A 22,096-nucleotide genomic window follows, 5' to 3' on the forward strand; every position below is an offset into this window, starting at 1 on the left:
TTATTCAGATATGACTAGCATATTTATCTATTTCTACATGTTTATTCTATGTCTTTATTCATGATTAAGTCCATAAGTGGACGAATTCATCCCAGGAGGATGAGTTAATATTATCAAGTCCACAAGTAGATGGATTCGTGATTAAGTCCATAAGTGGACGAGTTTATCCCATGAGGATGAGTTAATATTACCAAGTCCACAAGTGGACGGATTTGCGATTAAGTCCATAAGTGGACAAGTTTGTCCCATGAGGATGAGTTAACATTATTAAGTCCACAAATGGACGAGTTTGTTAAAAAGTCCACGAGTGGACGAGTTCATTATATAGCCCACGATTGGACGAGTTCATCCTACAAGGATACCTTAAAACGACCAAGTCCACAAATGGATGAGTTCATCACATGAGGAGACCTTAAAATTAAGTCTACAAAGGAACAAGTTTATTAGTCCACAAAGTGGACGAATTCATTATAAAGTTTATTAGCCCACAAATAGATGAGTTCTAAACGGACGAATTGAAATTATTAAGTAAAAAATTAGATGAGTCCATAAGGACAAGGAATGAACATACACATACCAATAAGCAACACATATATATTGAAAGCGATGGATATAAAATACCACAAATAAAGTGAAGTTTTTACAAGCGAAGCCTAAAAAACAAAAAGGTATTAAACATTGTCTAGAAGTTAGACCAAATATACAATAAAAAGAAAAGGCTAAGTTCAGGAGGCCGGGGCGTCTTGTGGGTTCTCGTCACCTTTAGGAGGAAGGTCCTGGACATCTTGAGCTAGAGGGTCTTCAGCATTTGAAGGGTCAGTCGACGAAATCAAAGGAATGACGAGAGGATCTGCGGCAAGTTGGGCGAGGATGACACTATCATCTTTTGGATCTGGCTCTAACTCGGTGGCGTTGTCAGTTTCTTCAAAAATAGTGTCACTTGTAGGTGTTTGCGGCAGGGGATCGTCCATAGTGACCTTGGATAAATCGAAGTGGGGGTAGACGGACTTGACTTGCTTTAGGCAGTCCTCAAACCCATCACCATAATAGACGGCGCAAGAATCTATAAAAGGCTGTGAAGCCTTAAACTCTACTACGGCGTTAGCCCTGTCCGTCTCCACTTGGCCTAGAAGAGTCATCAACTCCTTTTCCACCGTCACCTTAGCTTTTTGTTCTTTTTTCTTCTGTCGACCCTCCTCCTCTAGTTTCTCTCTCAACTCCTTCACCTCCTGGTTGGGGGTACAAAGGGCACCCTTATATTGCTCTTGCTCGTTGGTCAGGTTCTTGATGCACTTATGTAGACGGGTAATCACCCCTTCTTTGGCGACGCCCCTATCCTACAACACCTTCATATGAACCAGCGCTTACAAGACAGAACAACGTTAGCTATTGAGCATAAAAATGAGTAAAGAGAGAAAGAAAGGAAGAAACGTACCCAAGCAAGGTCAAAAAGGCTTGACGCCCTTAGCTCCTCCGTCACTTGCTCAGCACAAGGGTCCACATCCTTATCCTTGATGATGGACTCCATCACCTCAACGGCGTAGTCCTTGTGGGTAAGCAGACGACGATCAGGTCCCTGAGTGACAGGGCCTGATGTCATCATTAGTCCCTTACCTGCCTTGTGGCTTGGCTTAGGAGGCGACGGCTTTTTAGGGAGCTTGTCCCCAGGGGTGATGGACGCCTTCTTGGGAGGATGGTCATCCTTCCTGTCATCCTTCCTCTTAGGAACCTCCTTTCCGGCGGCCTTAGGGGCTAATGAGGACGCCCCCTCCCCCTTTGTTTTCTTTTCTTCTTCTTTCCTTCAAGCTACAACTACCCGCACCTGCGCCATCTGCCTAGCTGCCTCCATTTCTACAAAGGACAAGTGACGAGCGTTAGACCAAGTGAAGACATAAAGAAAAACGACGGGAGAAAATTAAAAATACTTACGACTACGAGAATAAGTATTTAGTCTATGAGCTACCGGGGTTGGCTCTGGACCACCGCAGTATGCGTGCAGTGTATTGAGGGTGATTAAATCCCTACACTTCCGCTGCTCAAACGGGATTTCAAGGACCCGACAAATGAAGGCCTCTTACTCGTCAGTTATGATAGGATGAACATTGGTTGAAAAAGGGAAAACAATGATATTAGAGCACTTAACAAGTAAATTAAAAAGTTAAAGCAAAAACTGACGGTGCTAAACCTAAATCCTTAACAATACCCCAAATATTGTAAAAACCATGAGGCATTGTAGCCCACTTCTCTGGATGGCATACCCAATCCGTCCCCTGAATGAAGAAGCATCTACCATTCTAGTTTTTGTTAGAGACAGGCATGTCGGACACCAGCCTTAACACTTTCTTCCGTGCAACGAAGTGGTATATTCCTTGGGATGAGACGATGTGCTGGGGTCAGTAGCATTAAAAGAACTTGTCCAACGAAAGCTGACGATTCCCACCACTCAAACGACCCCACAAAATCTCAGCTCCTATAAAGGTCCTCCAAGCATTTGAAGCAATTTGACTGATGGATAATCCAAGAAAATTAGCCAATTGACGGTGCAATGCTATCAATGGTAGTTTTAGTCCTGCTGCAAACATGGCATCATACATGCCGACGTCCGCAGTCTTCCCCGAGTAACACTTCTCAAGTTTTCCAGGGAGTCAGATTGAGATGTGATCAAGGATTTGGTAACGATCCCTCAAATTCTTGAGGATGTTGGCCATCATCGTTGGCTTAAAGTCATTGACGGTACACATTTTAGGGAGGATAAATGGACAGGTGTGCCTATCTCCAGGGCTTCTTGAGCTTCCACCTTCGAGGGTTCTCTTGTCAGCCTCACCCTCGTCCCTATCATCCTCTCCCTCTTCTCCTCCCTCATCACCTTCATCCTCACCCTCATCTACCTCCTCTTCTTCACCTTCCTCTACATCGCAACTTTCCAATTCCTCGTTAGGAGAGTGGGCTGATGTTTCCCTCTCTAATGACCAGGAAATGCCTTCCTCAGGCTCATGACCTGATTGGAAGACCTCGTCATAGCCCGATCCCTCACGGAGTGACGACTGCTCACTCATTGCTTCTCTAGACATCTATTTACCTACAAGTGACAGAGGTATTCTAAGAACCTAAGTTGACAGCCTCTCTAAAAGAGTTAAACGATCAACTAGAAAAACAAAGATGAAAGACAAAAGGAAATAAGAGAAAAGATGACTTACCAAGTAGACGCTTCCTTGAGAGATGATGGCCTGAGAAAAGAATGGTAACAAAAACAACAAGGTCAACAAGATGATGGGAGCGAAGTTCTCAAAGTGACTAGCTCTTTCTCTTTGAAGATCAACAGTGATGAAATAGGAGAAATGAGGAAGGAAGTGAGATATATATAGGATGAATAATGCACAGAAGACGAAGCGACATCCTTGTCCAGAAACGGGGCCAATCTGCTTCAGCCACGTGTTCAAGCATTTAATAATGGCTGCTCGAGAAATCAATCAATAAATGTCTCGTTTCTCAAAAAATGTATATATATATATATATATAATAAAAGAGCTACAAATCAAACTCTACAACCCGTCAACTAAAGTTGACGGGGTTATGGAGTAAGGGGCAGCTGATAAGGGTAATTCTTGAAGTCTAAGCAAAGGGGACGGACCTGTTGTATCTGATGACTTTGCTAATGCACCTGTAAATGACTCCACAAAGCTGACGGTCCATCTCAAGGCTGACGAGTGCGCCTTAAGATCATCTATGCATGGATGAGATGACCAGAAAGCATAGATAGAATAAGTAATTGATAGGATGAAGCTGACGAGGGTGAAAGGAATTCTTGACGGGTCCAACATGTCTTTTATTTGGGCTCCATGTATGAACATACCTTGCACTCCACGATAAACCCTAATCAAGAAGACTCCTATAAGGAAATGATTCCACAAAATACGCGAATTAAAGTGAATCTCTCCCACAAGGAAACATCTTTCTAGCCAAGGAACAAGTGTCAAGCCTATGCTACTATAAAAACCCTAAAACCCTCATAAACAAAGGTACGAATAATTTTACCCTAGCTTTAGCACTCTAGAGTTGCGAAAGTTCTCTAGCTTAACCTTCGGAGGGTATTTGGCTAATACCACACCAGTACTCTCTATAAGGTCTTCTCTTTTTTCTGTGTTGCACAGGTGTTGTTTCGAGTACGCGAGGACCATATGACTAACTGGTAATTTTCGGCATCATTAGATGTAATAGGAGAAATCGTAGGAATTTCTCCCATGGAAAAGATAAAGGTGCATGGAAAAAAATTGAACAAAAAGCTAATTGAACTTCAAGATAACAGGTTAGTTAATATTGATGAATATATTACTTAGATTTGTACATTTTGTCAAGAGATAAATTTTTAATTGTCTAACAAAATGTTTATGCAGGACGGAAAAATTAGAATCACATTTTGGGATAAATTTGCAAAGGCAATTAATGAAGATATATGTTTTGATAATTCTATGTGGCCTATTATAATTATCACATCAACCACTGTTAAGACATATATGAGTAAGCAATTCTTTCTTTTGATATACATGATTATGTGTTTAAACATCATAATTTAAACTACTTATGTATGGATGATGGTAGGGAAATTATCATTGTCTTCTACAAACTCTTCAAAGTTGTATGTGAATTTAGATATTCCAGAGGTCATAGAGTTAAGAAAAAGGTTAGTACAGTTTTAAAATTACTTATTTATTTTAGTTAGTACAATTTTAAAATTACTTATTTATTTTAGTTCAATTTTATAATTTCTTAAATTATTATTTTATGATACCAATAGACATTTTTAATATGTTGAATTTCAATATAGTCTTGAAGAAACTGAATTCAACCTTGATGAGAAAGAGAAGAAGATTGAGTCGTTGCAACTATCACGTTCAATCCTTGACCCTAATGAGATTTCTAAGATGAAAAGAACACTATTGGAAACTTTGGCCTTTATAAAGACTGAAAAAGAACAAGGGAATTTTAGCATTTTGCCCTTATTTTTTAAAAGATTTAGCAATATGTTCATGTTTTGAAACTATTTAGGTCCATGTCCCTATTTTGAAACTCGATTTTCTCAAAATCAAGTATGGGGCGATCAAACTTAAAAAAATAAATAAACAAAAATTGTATGGAACTCGAGTTCCATTTAAAACGCCACTATAGGACTTCCTGAACGCAGTTATAGGTATGGGGCAATAAAATTTAAAAAAAAAAAAAAAAAAAAAAAAAAAAAAAAAAAAAACTTGCATGGAACTCGAGTTCATTAAGCTCGAGTTACATTTACAATGCCGCTATAGCACTCCCTGAACGCAGCTATAGGTTTGGGGCGATCAAACTTAAAATTAAAAAAAAAAAAAAAAATTGCATGGAACTCGAGTTCCATTTAAAACACCACTATAAGTCTCCCTGAACGCAGCTATAGGTATGGAACTTGAGCTCCATGAACTCGAGTTCCCTTTTCTTTTTCTTTTTTTTTTTTTAAAGTTTGATCGGGCATAACTGGATTTTAAACCAATCGAGTTTCAAAACAGAGACATATTGCTAAATTTTTTAAAAAATAAGGGCAAAATGCTAGAATTCCCAAAAGAACAGGTTAGTATTAAGTGTGCAAGGTATTGTTATCTCTTACTAGAACTTGGATTCAATTGTTAAATATATGATGGCAGAGAGTAAGCAATGCATAATCTAATTTTTGTAGGGTAGTGTCTGCATCTAGGTATGTTTTTTTTTTTTTTTTTGAGAAGGTAGGTATTCTTATTTATAAAAGGAGAATATTTTATGTAACAAATAAATGAATAATTAAATGGGAAAAAATAAAAATGGTTGAAGAATGGATTTCAAATGAGGTATATGTACGTCATATGCGAATGCTACAACATAAAATTTTCTTTTCCTAGAATACTGACATATCAATCAATAAGTTCTGTTTATGTTTAACTCTAGGATCAAATCTCCATATTTGTGCTTAGTAACAAAAAAAATAATTTACATATTAAATAGTTTAAATATATATTTTTAATTTTTTTCTTATTTAATCAAATAAAATAATCATGTGAAAATCAAGTTGATTTGATGATTTTTTTGGTAATTAAGTTTAAGTTGATGACAACAAACTATGATTACGTTAATTCCTCAAATTGATTTTGAATACGATAAAGACTTTTAGAAAGTAAATGATGTGATTAACAGCCATTTTTCTGTTAGCTTTTTTTGACAAAACAAACCCTATCTAATTGACATGTAATTGAATGAACTTATTTTAGATGCTTTTTCTTCTATCAATAACATTCTCCAATGCTTTGTTGTTAGTTGCAATTTGTCAAAAAAAAAAAAAAAATTTAACTCAACTAATAACTCGTGATGTTTTCAACAAACTGAAAAAGACAAATGAAAGGAGTAGTAAATTGCTTTATATTTAAGATGTTGTAAAGAGTGTTCTTGGGTCTATATTTGTTTTCCAAATATGTTTATGTGAAAAATTCCTTTATGAACTTTTACCGTGTTTTTTTTTATAGGACATAACATTTTATTGCACAGCCTCAATTAAAAAGATCAATGCTGAAAATGGATGGTATTATGTCTCCTGTGATGAGTGTCCTAAAAATTTGAAAAAACATGAATCAAAACTATTTTGTGAGACATGTATGAAAGTATGTGGATTCCCATTAGGTAAGTAATTCTAATATTTACTATTGGTTAACTTTAAGTATATAAAAATGTTAATTGATATAAATGAAAAATAATATTTCAAATAAAGACTTGACATGCAAGTTGGTGATACATCAGAACATGCAAATTTTGTAGTGTTTGACAAGGAAGCAGTGAAGTTAATTAAAGTGCCTGCTATGCAACTCTCCAATATGGAAGAAGAGGTATATATATATATATATATATATAGATTACTTGTATAATTATATTAATTGCATTATGTTACACTAATTGAAATCTTTTGTTTTTTAATAATAGGATGAAGACGGTGACAATATTATTCCAAGTAGCATCAAATGCATAATTGGAAAAACCTACATCTTCCAACTGAAAATTACTGCATACAAATTTTTTGTTCGCAAACAAAACTTTACAGTAACTAGAGTCATTGAAATTGAAGGAAACGGACAATTACAGGTAACGATGCTTCACCTATACATTATTGATGAAGTTATAATATTATCATTAGTACATAATGACATATTGAATCATATTGATTATAGAAAACAACAAAAAGAGGGGCTAACAATGGAAATGAAGTACTTGAAGAAAAAATCTGTGCCGAAGTAAAGAAAAGAAAGATTGTGAAGAAGTAAGTACAATTGCACAAATAAATATTATTTGGTTCTTTTTTAAAACTTCACACAATCTTTATTTTCCTTAACAAGAAAATAACTTCTGTTTTGTTTCTGTTTTGCAGAGAAATAAAAAAAGAGAAAGTGGAAGATCAAATAGAAGTGTTAGACGATTAGAGAACATATAAAATATTTAAATGAAAGACTATTTTCATATTTAGAGTTTTAGATTGTTTTCTTTTTCTTTTCTTTTCTTTTTTTTTTTTTTTTCCCATTCTAGAATGATTTGAGTTGGGGAAAATTTACTTTTAAGCTATTGTATATACGTTAATTCAGTTTAAAGTTTTATTTCAGATAGGTTGACTTAGTTTATTGTACACGTTTTCAGAGTTGCATTTTTTTTTTTTTGACATATGTGTTAATGTGCTAATTTTCTTTCATAAAAATATTTCCATTCATGTGTAGAGAAATGCTAAAATAACAGTTACGAAAGTTGATCATCTTAATAACAAAACAAATTTGATATAGAATTTAAATCCTATTAGAATTAAGATTTCTAATCAATTTGTTTGTTTCTATCTCATAAATCCCATAAAAAGTGGAATTCATATGAATAGAAAGAAAAAAAAACATTTTTTTATGGAAAAAATGAAACTTTTCTTTTATAACCTCCAAAAAAAAAAAAAACAAACAAACAAACAAACAAACAAACAATCAAACATTTTTTTTTTAAAGAAGAATAAACGTTTATTATATATAGATACTTTTTTTTTTTTTTTTTTGGAGAAGAAAGAGAAGGTGTTTACTTTAAACTCAGATACTTATTACCTTATTTATATTTTTTTTAACTTTATCCAAAAACATTTTTGGTAAATCGGTACTTATTTTGTTATAATAATTATTAAAATATATAATTATTTATATATATATTTTATAAGTTTTTTCATAAAACCGTGCAACGCACGAGCTTATAACTAGTATGTAAGTAAATCGGTATGACCGTGATGGGAGTATATTAATGTAGGATAAGTATGGGTTTAATTTTTGTGGTTAGTTTATTTTTTAAATTTTATGTAATTTTTTTTTATTTTAGGATTTAGGGTTTTGTTTCTTTAATTTTAGGAGTTTTTAAGGCTTTCCTAATCAAATTAGAGTCCTTTTATGGTAGGGTATAAATTGGGATCAGTTTAGGAATTTTTTTATTTAGAAAATAAGTTTTGTAAGGGCCTACAATATTTCAGGGAAGGTTGTTGTTGTTGTTGGGTTTTTTTTTTTTTTTTAAATATTTCAAAATTTTCTTATGCATTTAAGGGTTTTGTTAAGTTAGAATGAGATTTAGCATTTTATCCTAATACCTAGTCCTAATCATGGTGAAGGTATATCTTGTATAAGGTATATGTTTTTTCTCTTTCACAGCAAGTGGTTCCCACTCATCAAAGAAAATTATGGTAAAGGACAAAGAAAATTATTTATTATTTATTATTTATATTTTAATGTGAAAGTTCGAAATGTGTGAAAACATAAGAGCTTGTTTAGACCCCCAATTCAAATTACGGCTTGATTGATTTTACACTAACTTAATACTAAGCGTGAAATAGTGTAAACACAAGCAAGCAAACAAGAGAGCTACTCTACTTCATAATTAAAGCAACACAACAGTAAAATGAAATAAATAAGAGTAGGGAAGAGAGATGTAAACACAGATAATACCGAGACGTGTTATCGAAGAGGAAACCGAAGAATTCGGCGAAAAACCTCTCCGCCCCCCTCCAAGCGGAAATCAATCCACTGGACAATCAGTTGGGATACATGGGTAAGCAAGAGACCCTCCAAGCCTAATCTACCCTCTATACCTAAGCCCTCCAAGCTCCTACTCCAACAAGGCTTCTCGGAACCGTGTCTTGTCTAGCTCTTCGGATCCCGCAACAAACTCCATGTTGCATCTGTCATTCTTGGCTTCTTCCAATGTTTCCCAACAGCACCAAAACCTCACTGGACACTCTCAAAAGGTGTGGTAAGTGTTTGGGCTATTGACATCTCAATGGTATGGAAATGGAGAGGTAGGAGATGAGGAAATCCCACAAACAAAGGTGTAGAGAATTGTTGGTATAACAATTTCTAACTCTCAAGTGTTTTAGCTAGGGTTTTCTCCCAAAAGCTCTCACTCACATTTGTGGGTAATATGGGTATATATAATGAGAGTACAGAAAGTGTGTATCAAGCAGTACAGACTATACAGACTCTTTGCATTCCAGTCATGTGCAAGACACATGCTTCACTTCACCGGAAGCTTAGTCGCAAGACACCCGCGAGAAGTCTTCTGACTTCACTTGCTTGAGTCTTCACACTCTCTCTCTCTCTAACACACAACCCTTACAATCACATCCCACAATAAATACAGGGTACACAAGATTGAATAAAATTACAATCAAATTTAGCACGGAATAAAAGCCAACAAAAAAACATATTTGTAAATCACAACTTTACATAATGCAAGGACAAAGAAAATTAAAGCCTTGTAGAAGAAAATTTATGGTGCATTGGAAAGAATTCCAACCCCAGTCAATCTATGATGTAACATCTATTAGCGGGAGGGACCTAGACTTGAAGTCATTCCAGAAGGATATTTTCAAATCCAATAAGTCATATAATATTATTTCTAGAATATTTTCATGTTTTTAAAGAAGATATCAATGATTCAAATCTTCCATTCCTTGGTGGTAAGTCATAACCATTCAATAATAACAAATATTAAATAGAATAAAATATTATTTTGGTTTCTAAACTTTATCAAAGTTTGTTTTTCGTCCTTAAATTTTAGAAAGTGCTTTTTTCATTCCTAAACTTTTTAAATAGTTTTCTTTTCTTTAATAGTTTAGTGACAAAAATAGAAATGATAAAAGAATTATTTTTAATAATTTAGGGATGAAAAATGAATATTTTTTTTTTAATTTTTATAAAATTCAAGGACGGAAAGTAATAGTTAAGGACGAAAGATGAACTTTTTATTAGTTTAAGGACAAAAAAATAATTTTTTAAATTTTAGAGACGAAAATGAAAAACAAATTTCTAGTAAAGTTTATGGGTCAAAATAGTATTTTACCCTAATAAATAAATAAAATTAGAAGCACCAGAATTTTGATTGAAAAATATACACAATAAAATTAAGGTTAAAAAAAAATTTCACCACAATTTCATACCACCCCCAATTTGCCTACAACCTAGGGTATTGCAAAAAAATTGAGTAACCCGCCCGACTCGCACTAACCCGACCCAACCCATGTGAGACATTACGTGAGGTGGGTCAGGTTGGCCAGGTTAGATAGAAAGTTTAGTGGGTCTAGTTGAATAGCAGGTTAAGATATTTCTACCAACCACAACCCAACCCGATAGCCTATATATATGTACTTTGTCATGTTGCAAACTTTATCTCACTCACATACTCACCCATTTCATTTCTCTTATCTCCTTTTTTGTCTTTTTATTTTTTCATTTTCACATTTCTCTTCTCTAATAAACTCTAGCCGCTTTCTCAAAGATTTTACTATTATTCTTACTCTATGTACACGTCTAATTTTAGATTCTGATGAGATGTTTTTCTTTTAAATGTGATAAAACTTTAGTCATTCTAATAAAAATTATGTAGTATTTGTAATTATTTTTAATAAAAACTGAATTTTTTCTTTCTATTTTTATTTATTTTTATTTTAGGAAGAAAACAACTATCCAATTTAATTGAAATAATTTTATTTAGTCAATTGAATTTACCAACCTGATAACCGAATGATTTATATATTTGTTTCTTCCACTGCTAGGCTAGAGAATGAAGAGTAATGATTTCAGCAAGAGCAGCTCGTCGGGTTGAAACCATTATGATTTTCAACCAATTTGCCGGATTTATAAATTTGTGGGTCGATGGCGGATTGGAATTTTCTCAACCCGCCATTGATGAGTTGGTTAAAAATATTGTTCTTTACCCACCCAGCCTGACTCGTACACACCCCTAGTACCACGTCACAAGAGCCCAACTACATCCTGCAATTTAAAATTATTATTAGAGACAGAGGTAATAGACACTATAAAATTTCACATGATCTAATGTTTTGCTAGTCTCCCTACAATTTAAAGCTATTTTTAGCATATTAAAAACTACTTCTAGCCCATTTGATTATACTTTTAGTTCTTTCAACTTAAGCTATATAAAATTACTTCTACCCATTTGAAACTAATCTAAATTTTATTACCAAAACCTATTGCTTATTCAAGTATAAATTTCATTAAAACATTTTATCATGTTGAAAATAAAAGGAGAAATATTGCCTAAAATTACTTGAAATTTGTATAAATGAAATTACCAATAATAGGTGGTGGAGTTGAGGCTCGGACTATATTGCTTTCTTTAGATGATATATGTTGTCTATAGAATTTTTCGATAAATTAAGCCAAAGATTTTGTGTCCTGCCCTCGTAATAACAACAAACCCAACCTCGTAATAACAACAAACCCAACCACCTAGCTATATATCCTTACAAATCTACACAATTTGTCAAATGAGAAGCTCTCAGTAGTCTACTTTCTTTTTCCAGAAATATGAATAGATGAGAAAATATTTCTTCAAAGTGAAGAAGAAGAAGTTGACGATCAAGTGTCCAAAAAAACGACAATTGTTGATTTAGAAAGTCTGCTACTATCGATGAAAAGAAGCGACCACTTTTTTCTCACTTTCTATAGTGGACAAAGTTTAGCTACAAAATTGGTTGTAGTTTCTTACTCAATATCTTTTGATTGGAGGAGAATTTTGACAAATTCACCATTGGATTATATTTTCTTTGTATATCCTCCATGCTTGCAAAATTTCTAAAAAATTAAAGATCAATAATTATCTCGTCAATAAATTATTTAAATTGCAAGTTTTTGTAGTTTAAAATTATGCATAAAATATAATCTTATAGATTATATAGTAAATAATATCTGATTGGCACATAATTTGACATGTGTATTAAGAGCATAAAGAACATGTAATCTAATGGTTAGATTTTTGAAATATGTAGTAATGTTAATGATATTGAGTAAGGTTGTAACTTTAGGCTACAACAAATTTTGTAGTTAAACTTTGTTCTTCTATAGCCGTATATAGAAATCTATAGAGAGTAAAGAATCCATACCAATTGAAAACACAGTGAATGAGATATACGTTAGAAATAAATTTTCATGTTTATTACTTTGACTCTTTTTAGAGAGAGTTTCAACCTATAATGTCCACTCCTGATGATAGCTCTTTATCATCAGATCAAAATACTAATCAGTTTTTGGTGTAAGCGGTGATTGAACCCCAAAACTCTTATACAGCTATAAGAGAGTAAAGAGACTTTACCAGTTGAGCTAACTAGAACCCACATTACTTTGACTATTTGAGTCTTTCGCTAAAATTATAAGAGTCTGATTAACAGGTGTCTTTAGAATATTTGTTAATAATAAATCATTTTAGAAAAGTTTTGGTACCACTTTTATGAGAAATATAAAAAATTGTCGAAAAAATTAATTTTTTTTTGCTTCGAAAGTTTTTAAATATATTTTATAAACAAATACCCTTAGAACATCTGTTAACTTTTCCCAAATTATAATAAGGAAGCCTAGATAGTAATGTTACCATTCTCGCTTTGAAAACGGTTATATATTAGGAATTCAAAACCACTTGAAAATTCAAAACCAATTGGCTAGTAACGTATGGAAATAAATTGATTCAACAATAATATTCATTTAGTCACTAACATTGAGTTTTCATCCAACGCATAAAGAGAAGTTTTTTCAAATTAGAAAGTCTTTAGCAGAGAAAAACTGATGCATTAACAGTTTAACACTATATTTGAATTCCAATTTGAAAAGTAAAGCTGATCATGCCATCAATGAAAATATATAACTGATATCATTACCTAACCTAAACTTGTGGTCATATTATAAAAGATATTTTGTCTTATGCAAACTCTTTTCAGAGTTGTTCTTTCTCTCACGATGTTAGGCAAAGTAATGCTATCACTTATGCCATAGCCCAGAGAGTAAGATTATCTTTTCCTTTAGAAGTTTGGATGAAGTCTATTCCTTCAGATATATATATATATATATATATATATATATATATATATTTTTTGGTAATGTCGAATATTCCTATTCATGATTAATGAAATTGCATTCTCTTTCTTCTCCAAAAAAAAAAAAAAAAAAACCCTAAATAAGCATTTAATCAATATTTAAAATAAATATAGTAATTTTATAAAAATTTCACAATATGTTCTAAATAAAATTGATGATTCATTATTAATATATCTTTACAAACTCAGATTCTATAATATATTTTTGAAAAATAGACATCATATAAATTTATTGCATTACAATAAAAAATTATGTTAATAATTTGAAACTAAGTATATAAATATGTTTTCCTAAAAAAAAAAGTATATAAATATGTCAACAAATTACTTCTTCCTCCTCCTCCTTTCTTTTTAACTGAAAGGGACCAATCAAGAATAAACAAATTTGCATGCTCTTCCACTTCATCCTTACAAGTTTGTTTGTATTTGAAACTTCATGGTGTAAGATCCAAACACTCTCAAATTTTAGAGGGTAAAATCCAAACACCCCCAAACTTTACAGATATAGTTCGCAATTTAGCCTTTGTTTTTTTTTTTTTTTTTTTTAAGAGTTCAAATTTAAAAAATGAACATTGGTGATATTAAACTTTTTATTTATTTATAATAATTCGATAGTTGGAAGATGAAGTATTTGAGCTTTGAAGGTCTATATTAGAAACAAGAGGTCTTTCTTTACATATTAAACTTAAAAAGTTTTGAAAGTATCTGATCATAGTATATATATATATATATATACATTAAAAGTCAAAACTAAGAGAAAATCTAACTAAAACCTTCAATTGGATTCCAATTTTGTGCCATGTGTCATATTTAATTTGTTTAGTTTTTGTGCCAAATAATTTAATTACCTGCAAAAAACGAAATGTCTACTAGAAATTAGCCATAAAAAAGCTAAACATCATTGTTATCCTCCTCCACGTCCATAACCTGCACCAGACTCACATTTTGTTTTTTGATTAAATGAGAAATTAAATTTGAGTGTGTCATTAACTTAAGTTTGTATTCTCTGCATTTATCGATGTTATCCATGGACAACCACCCAATATTAAATTCTAAATGATTCATTCGAATAGTTGGGGTGATAGGAATAGACTTATAGCACTAAGAAAATATCTCATGAGACATCTCGCTTATAAAATGTAGGACTCACATGTGTGGGACAAACTTACAAAGGAATGTGAGAGAAATGTCAAAATGAGAGAGATCATTATCAGAGCTCTAAGTCAAAAACAGAAATAAAAAACACATAACCTCTTGGTAGTGGATTAGGACCGATACCAATGTGATTTAACCATATCATATCAAATGAGATTATCATATCCAATGGTTTTCATATAACACAACAAATTCAACCTCTCAGTTGAATTTCCAGTTTCCACCCACTACAAGATCCATCCTTTTCAGTTGTCACAAGAGAATTTTTTTCATTGAATATCCAATGTCTGCCACCTAGACTTGAAAACTTCCGGTGAAGTCTGTACTCTGTATAAGAGTCTAAACTAAAATGTCAAGGCCTTGGAAATAAAAGGCTTCTTCATTGTTTCTTAGAAACTTCAAGTCCAGGTCAAAGTCATTTGCTGCTAGCTCAAAGCAATAAAGCCTTTTTCTATTAAATATAAATTGTTTATTCGAAAAACATACTTACAGCATTGGGTGTTTCATTTGTAAAATTGATCATTTTCCTCATTGGCTATTTGGCAATGACAGTGATCACGTTCACGGGTGGAAGTTCCCTTAAACTTCTTCAGGCAATTGTATTTTTAATGCTTTTATTGCATTTGAGACCAGCACTGGGATTCATTTCAAGTGTTGGAGATGCTGACAGTGACAACATCAGGTGCCTAGATGGGGAGAGACAAGCACTTCTTAAGCCCAAAAAAGGCTTTCTTGTTGCCTACGGCAACCTCTCTTCTTGGGGGAGCGGAGATGAAACTAAGCATTGCTGCAATTGGAAAGGAGTTCACTGCAGCAACCAAACAGGCCATGTACTTGAGCTAAGGCTTGGTTTTTCTTATTTGGGAGGTATCTACTTGAGTTGCCTTATTTGACTTATTTGGATCTCAGTTACAATGATTTTAATCATAGCCATATCCTTGAGTTCATCGGATCTCTCGGTAACTTAGAATACCTTGATCTCTCTAGGGCCAAATTCAGTGGGCCAATTCCACATCAACTTGGAAACCTTTCTCATTTGCAATATCTCAATCTTAGTTGCAATAATTTGACAATTATTGAAAATCTCAAATGGTTGTCTCATCTCTTTTCAATAAAAGACATTGACTTAAGTTTCACAAATCTCCATGTTGCCAATGATTGGATAGAAGTTGTGAGTGGTCTCCCTTATTTAACAACCTTGAATATGGCGTGGTGTGATCTTCCCCCACTGAGTCTTTCATTTTTTCCTCATTTCAATAATTTGAAAGATTTTACTTCTCTTGAGAGTCTACATCTTGAAAACAATCAACTTAAAGGTGGCATTCCAAAATTCTTTGGGGATATATGTACTTCACGTGAATTGCGTTTGTCAGGGAACAATTTTGATGGACAACTTGTTGAGTGTATCAATGATTTGTTTGGATGTGCAAAAGACTCATTTGAGATTTTGGAATTAGCAAGGAATCAATTTACCGGATCATTGCCTGATTTTGCAATGTTTCCATCATTAAAATAAATAAATCTTTTTTCCAACAAATTAAATGGGACTGTGTCCAAAACCATTGGAAGCCTTCATAAGCTAGAACATTTAGATGTTTCTTCAAATTCTTTGCAAGGCGTCATATCTGAAGCAAAATTTTCAAATCTTTCCAAATTACGGCACTTGCAGTTATCTGATAATTCTCTTACTCTTGAATTCGACTTCAATTGGGCTCCCCCTTTCCAACTGGATGAAATTTACTTGAGATCTTGCAAGTTGGGGCCTACATTTCCAAATTGGATCCTAACCCAAAGCAATGTTACTACCATTGATATCTCCCATGCTGAAATTTCTGATACCATCCCAACAGAGTGGTTTTCGAACTTGCCTCCTAAATTAGTACTTTTAAATCTTTCTTGCAACCAAGTACATGGTCTGCTACCTAATGTGTCGAAGATGCCTTTGAATGCTCATACAATTGATTTGAATGCTAACCATTTAGAGGGGCCATTGCCACTTTTTTCAACTAATCTCAGCTCCTTGAGTCTTTCTAAAAATCAATTTTCTGGTTCACTTACACCTCTTTGTAAAATCAATGGTGGGTTGTTGGGTTTCCTAGACCTATCTGATAACCTATTTTCTGGAGCACTTCCAAATTGTTTTATGCATTGGCCTAACCTATTTATTTTGAATTTGGCTGGCAACAATTTGTCTGGTGAGGTTCCAAGCTCTTTGGGCTTGTTGTCGATGCTCGTAACATTGAGTCTACGTAATAACAATTTCTCAGGAGATTTTCCTTTATCCTTAAAAAATTGCAGCTCCTTGAAATTTATGGACTTGGGAAACAATAAATTCTCTGGAAAAGTACCAGCATGGATTGTCGAAGGCTTGCCACAATTGATTGTTCTTATATTACGTTCTAATAAGTTCAATGGAAGCATACCATGGCATATATGTCAGTTGAAATCTGGAACTATACCACAGTGCCTCAATAATTTCACTGCCATGGCTCACAAAGGGAAATCTTCCAGTAATCTCTTTGATGGTGATTACCTTGGCACAGCTGGAGGCTATGTTTGTATGGGAATATATGTTGACAGTGCAATGGTTGTACTAAAAGGGAGTGAGTATGAGTATGGTAAAAATCTTGGGACTATTAAAGATTATTAACCTTTCAAGCAATAAACTATCAGGAAAACTTCCTAGTGAAATCTCGAGCCTTTTGGAGTTGGTTGTACTGAACGTATCCAAAAACAACTTAATTGGAGAAATTCCTCAAATGATTAGTCAGTTGAAGCAGCTAGAATCACTTGATATGTCATGGAATCGGTTTTCAAGAGAAATCCCATCTAGTATGTCAGAGTTACAATTTTTGAGCCACTTGGACCTACCTTACAACAATTTATCTGGGAAAATTCCTTCAAGCACTCAACTCCAAGGCTTTGATGCAACTCATTTTATTGGGAATTGGGCACTTTGTGGGCTTCCAATCACACAAAAGTGCCCAAGTGAAGAAACACCATCCCAAAGTGAGCCAACTGACGATGGTAGTAAAGATGTCGAAAAGGACAAAGATGAATTCAAAAAATGGTTTTATGCTGGAGCAGGACTTGGATATATTGTGAGTTTTTGGAGTGTGTGCGGCTCTTTGCTTTTAAAGCAGTCATGGAGACATGCCTATTTCTTGTTATTGGACAGCCTGAAGGATTGGATCTACGCAACAATGGTAGTGAACAAGGCAAGATTGTGGAAGAAGTTTCAGAACCAGGGGTGACCACTTCGTATGTAAGTAGATGTTTGCAACATAAGACTTCTATACATATTTTTCACAATTTATTTCGGTCATTTTTATAAACATAATTAGTTACGTGGTTAATGAGATTAGCACTCTGGTTTTTCATTAATCTGGCTCTGTTTTCTTCTCTTTTAATGAACTGTTACATACTAAAAAAAATCATTAATCTGTTTGATGAGGATAAAATTAGGTAGACAAAAGTGACGGTACAGGCTTGACAAGGGTGACGAGATGGTTTTGCCGTCAGCATTCCTTCAAGGCTGACGGGGACCTGAAGTAAAAGAACTCCACATAAAGCTGAACATCCTGAAGTTGACGGGATAAACATAGATTGACGGGATAACATAAACTGACGGCGTCAGTCTATGGAATGTTTGATCTGCACGTTTACGTGTATAAGTAAATAACTTGCTCCCCACGTTTCATGAAACCTAAGGACTCCTATATGGAAAGAATCCCATAAAATACGCCCAAGAAGACTCCTATAAGGAAAAGACTTCTACTCCAAGGAAAAGAGGGGCAGCCCTCGCTACTATAAAAACTCAAGCACCCTCACAAACCAAGGTACGCATAATTTACCCTCTCTAGCACTCTAGAGCAGTGAGAATAATTCTAACTTGACCTTCGGAGGGTGTTTGGCCGGTACCACACCGGTACTCCCCGCTAGGTTATTCCTTTTCGTTGTGCAGGTGCCATTTGCGATCGTACGAGGAACGTGTGACTCACTGGTGGTATTATTTCCGGCATCATCAGTTGGCGCCGTCTGTGGGGATCGTTTTAGCACATTTTCGCTTCCCAGACAGAAGAGTTACATGGTACTCACTCGCTCAATGGCGACCACCAACGACATTCAAGAAGAAGAAGCCCCTACGACCGCGCTTGAAAGACAGGTGAGGACATTCGCCGCTGCCGTAGAGCGCCTCACCAAACAAAACCACGACCTAGAAGAGCAACTGAGACAAAAAAATGCAGCTCCCAACAACCAAGGAGCAGATCAAGAAGGAACCAGCGCTGACAGAAGAAACCAGCGCCGACAGAAGAAACCAGGAAGGACCCCAGGCCAGCAACGCCCCGAGCAAACCAGAACGACAAAACACAAGCATCCCCTCCCTCGCAGAAACCACTCCGCCGCTTGTTATCGCAGAGATGCAAGCCATGAAGGAACAAATGGAGGTTATGATGAATGCTCTCAAGGGACGAGTATCAAGTGACCTTGACGACCTTGTCAACCGAACTGACTCGCCGTTCACCGCCACCGTCAACACCTACCCTTTACCAAGTAAGTTCCGCATGCCACAGATAGACAGTTATGACGGGGTCAAGGACCTACTGGACCACCTGGAGACCTTCAAGACCCTAATGCACCTTCAAGGAGTTGCGAACGCCATCATGTGTAGGGCCTTCCCTACAACGCTGAAGGGCGCAGCAAGAATTTGGTTCAGCCGACTGACGCCAAACTCCATCAGCACCTTCAAAGAGCTCAGCGCTCAGTTTACCGCACACTTCATTGAAGGCCATCGATACAAGAAGTCTACGGCTTGCTTGATGAGTATGAAGCAGCGAGAAGATGAAACTTTGAGAGCCTACATCTCCCGCTTCAACAAAGAGGCACTCTCGATCGACGAAGCCGACGATAAGATACTTGTTGCGGCATTCACGAATGGCTTGAAGAAGGGTAAGTTTTTGTTTTCCCTATACAAAAACGACCCAAAAACCATGTCGGAAGTACTTTATCGTGCCACAAAGTATATGAACGCTGAAGATGCGCTGTTAGCTCGGGAAGAGAGGCCCAGGAAAAGAGAAAGGCAGGAAGACAATCGGCAAGACCAAGGCCGAAAGAAGGCAAGAACAGGAGACCGAAGGGACGAAAGGCGCCCTAAGCCCCTAGGGGGAAGGTTCACGAGCTTCACTCCGCTAACAGCCCCGATAGATCAAGTCCTTATGCAAATTAAGGACGAAGAGGCTCTGACGTTCCCGGGAAAACTGAAAAGCGACCCCAACAAACGTTCCCGAGATAAGTATTGTCGATTCCACCGCGACCACGGCCACGACACAGCTGATTGCTATGACCTCAAGCAGTAGATTGAAGCCCTTATCAGACAAGGAAAGCTGCAGAGATTCGTTAGCAAGGAGAAAATGGATCCCCCCGAACAAGACCAACGTCCCCGACGGGACAATGAGCGTCCGAGGCCCCCGATCGGAGATATAAGGATGATCGTAGGAGGAACGGCTGCCACTGGGTCATCCAAGAAGGCCCGCAAGACCTATCTTCGGATGGTACAAAATGTTCAGCTGACGGGAGTCGTACCAAAGATAGCACGGAGAGAGGGTCCCATAATCGGATTCTCGGAAGAAGACGTGCGACGCCTTCACCATCCACATGACGACGAACTCGTCGTCAGCTTGCGTGTAGGAGATTACAATATGCACCGGGTGTTGATCGACAATGGCAGTTCAGCAGATATCTTGTACTACACAGCATTCCAGCAGATGAGGATCGACAAGGAGCGACTGATCCCAACAAATGCCCCGCTTGTTGGCTTCGGCGGGAGCCGAGTATTCCCACTGGGCGCGGTCACATTATCCGTAATTGTGGGTGATTACCCTCAACAGATAGCCAGGGACGTGACATTCTTGGTAGTTGATTGCTCGTCAGCCTACAACGCTATCCTCGGGCGACCCGCGCTCAACTCATGGAAGGCGGTAACCTCCACCTACCACCTGATGATGAAGTTCCCAACTGACTACGGAGTAGGGGAGCTGCGCGGGAGTCAGATGGCCGCGCGCGAATGCTACATAGCCATGATGGAAATGGAGGATCAGGTTCAGGCTTTAAGTATAGAAGAGCACCGGACGGTAACAGAGCCGGTTGAGAAGTTAGAAGAGATACCCCTTGACAATTCCGATCCTGGCCGGACGACCAAAATTGGAACGCTCGCTAACCCCACGGTCCGTCAGGAGCTCATAACCTTCCTCAGACGCAATCAAGACGTATTCGCATGGGGTCATGAAGATATGCCGGGAATAGATCCTTCAGTCATGGTGCACAGGTTGAATGTGTCGCCCGCCTTTCCACCTATCAGACAAAAGAAGAGGGTGTTTGCCCCCGAGCGAGACCGAGCCATAGTAGAGAAAGTCAGAAAGCTACAGGAAGCGAGCTTCATCAGGGAAGTATACTATCCCGACTGGTTAGCAAATGTAGTAATGGTCAAAAAAGCGAGCGGGAAATGGCAGATGTGTGTGGACTTCACCGACCTTAACAAGGCCTGCCCCAAGGATAGCTACCCCCTCCCGAGGGTTGATGTCCTAGTAGACTCTACAGCCCGACACCAGTTGCTGAGCTTCATGGACGCTTTCTCGGGGTACAACCAAATCTGAATGCACGAAGCCGACCAGGAAAAAACGTCGTTCGTGACCAGCCAAGGCCTCTTCTGTTACAAGGTCATGCCCTTCGGCCTAAAGAACGCAGGCGCAACGTACCAAAGGCTCATGAACAAAATGTTCGCGCAACAGATTGGGAGGAATGTCCAGGTCTACGTAGACGACATGCTAGTCAAAAGCCGAAGGGAGGAAGATCATCTAGGAGATCTCAAAGAAACATTCGACACACTTCGCTCCAACAACATGAAGCTCAATCCAGGGAAATGTGCCTTTGGAGTGACGGTAGGAAAATTCTTGGGATTCATGGTATCTCAAAGGGGAATCGAGGCAAACCCGGACAAGATCCGGGCCATTATGGATATAGCACCACCAAGAAATGTGAAGGAGGTGCAAAGCCTCAATGGAAAGATAGCGGGGCTGAATAGGTTCGTGTCAAGGGCGACGGACAAATGCTTGCCCTTCTTCCGAACATTGAAGAAATCCTTCGAGTGGACTGACGAATGCCAGCAAGCCTTCAAAGAATTGAAGGCTTACCTCTCCTCCCCACCATTGCTAAGCCCATCGCAGCCAGGAGAAGAACTTTTTCTCTATCTAGCGGTCTCCCCCGCAACCGTTAGCGCGGCCTTGGTCAAAGAAGAAGAGAAAGTGCAAAAACCCGTGTACTACGCAAGCCGAGCGCTTCACGGTGCCGAAGAAAGATACCCGCCCATGGAAAAACTTGCCTTCGCATTAGTTACGGTAGCCCGTAAACTTAAACCATACTTCCAAGCTCATACTGTAAACGTCCTGACTGACAAGCCCTTACGACGGGCAATGAGCAGCCCCGAGGCCGCGGGACGATTGGCGCTAT

At 36.7% G+C, this 22,096-nt stretch overlaps 1 protein-coding gene across 1 annotated transcript; it reads left to right on the top strand.

The window, feature by feature from the left end:
* Nucleotides 1–15,135: 15,135 nt before the first annotated feature.
* On the top strand, nt 15,136–17,844 carry LOC126700765 (receptor-like protein EIX2). The gene is made up of 3 exons (XM_050398953.1): nt 15,136–15,457; nt 16,207–17,208; nt 17,264–17,844. Exons 1-3 carry the CDS (start codon nt 15,136–15,138, stop codon nt 17,842–17,844), a joined length of 1,905 nt encoding a protein of 634 aa, XP_050254910.1.
* The last annotated feature ends 4,252 nt before the right edge of the window (nt 17,845–22,096 follow it).

Source organism: Quercus robur, chromosome 9 (genome assembly GCF_932294415.1).
Source record: "Quercus robur chromosome 9, dhQueRobu3.1, whole genome shotgun sequence".
In the NCBI taxonomy this organism is placed as follows: domain Eukaryota; kingdom Viridiplantae; phylum Streptophyta; class Magnoliopsida; order Fagales; family Fagaceae; genus Quercus; species Quercus robur.

Bases quoted from the DNA above. Each gene is read 5' to 3' on its own strand.
- LOC126700765 (XM_050398953.1), top strand. From the start codon at position 15,136: ATGACAGTGATCACGTTCACGGGTGGAAGTTCCCTTAAACTTCTTCAG. The intron at 15,458-16,206 runs GTATCTACTTGA...ATTCTTTGCAAG, and splicing joins TGGTTTTTCTTATTTGGGAG to GCGTCATATCTGAAGCAAAA. The intron at 17,209-17,263 runs GTAAAAATCTTG...ATAAACTATCAG, and splicing joins AGGGAGTGAGTATGAGTATG to GAAAACTTCCTAGTGAAATC.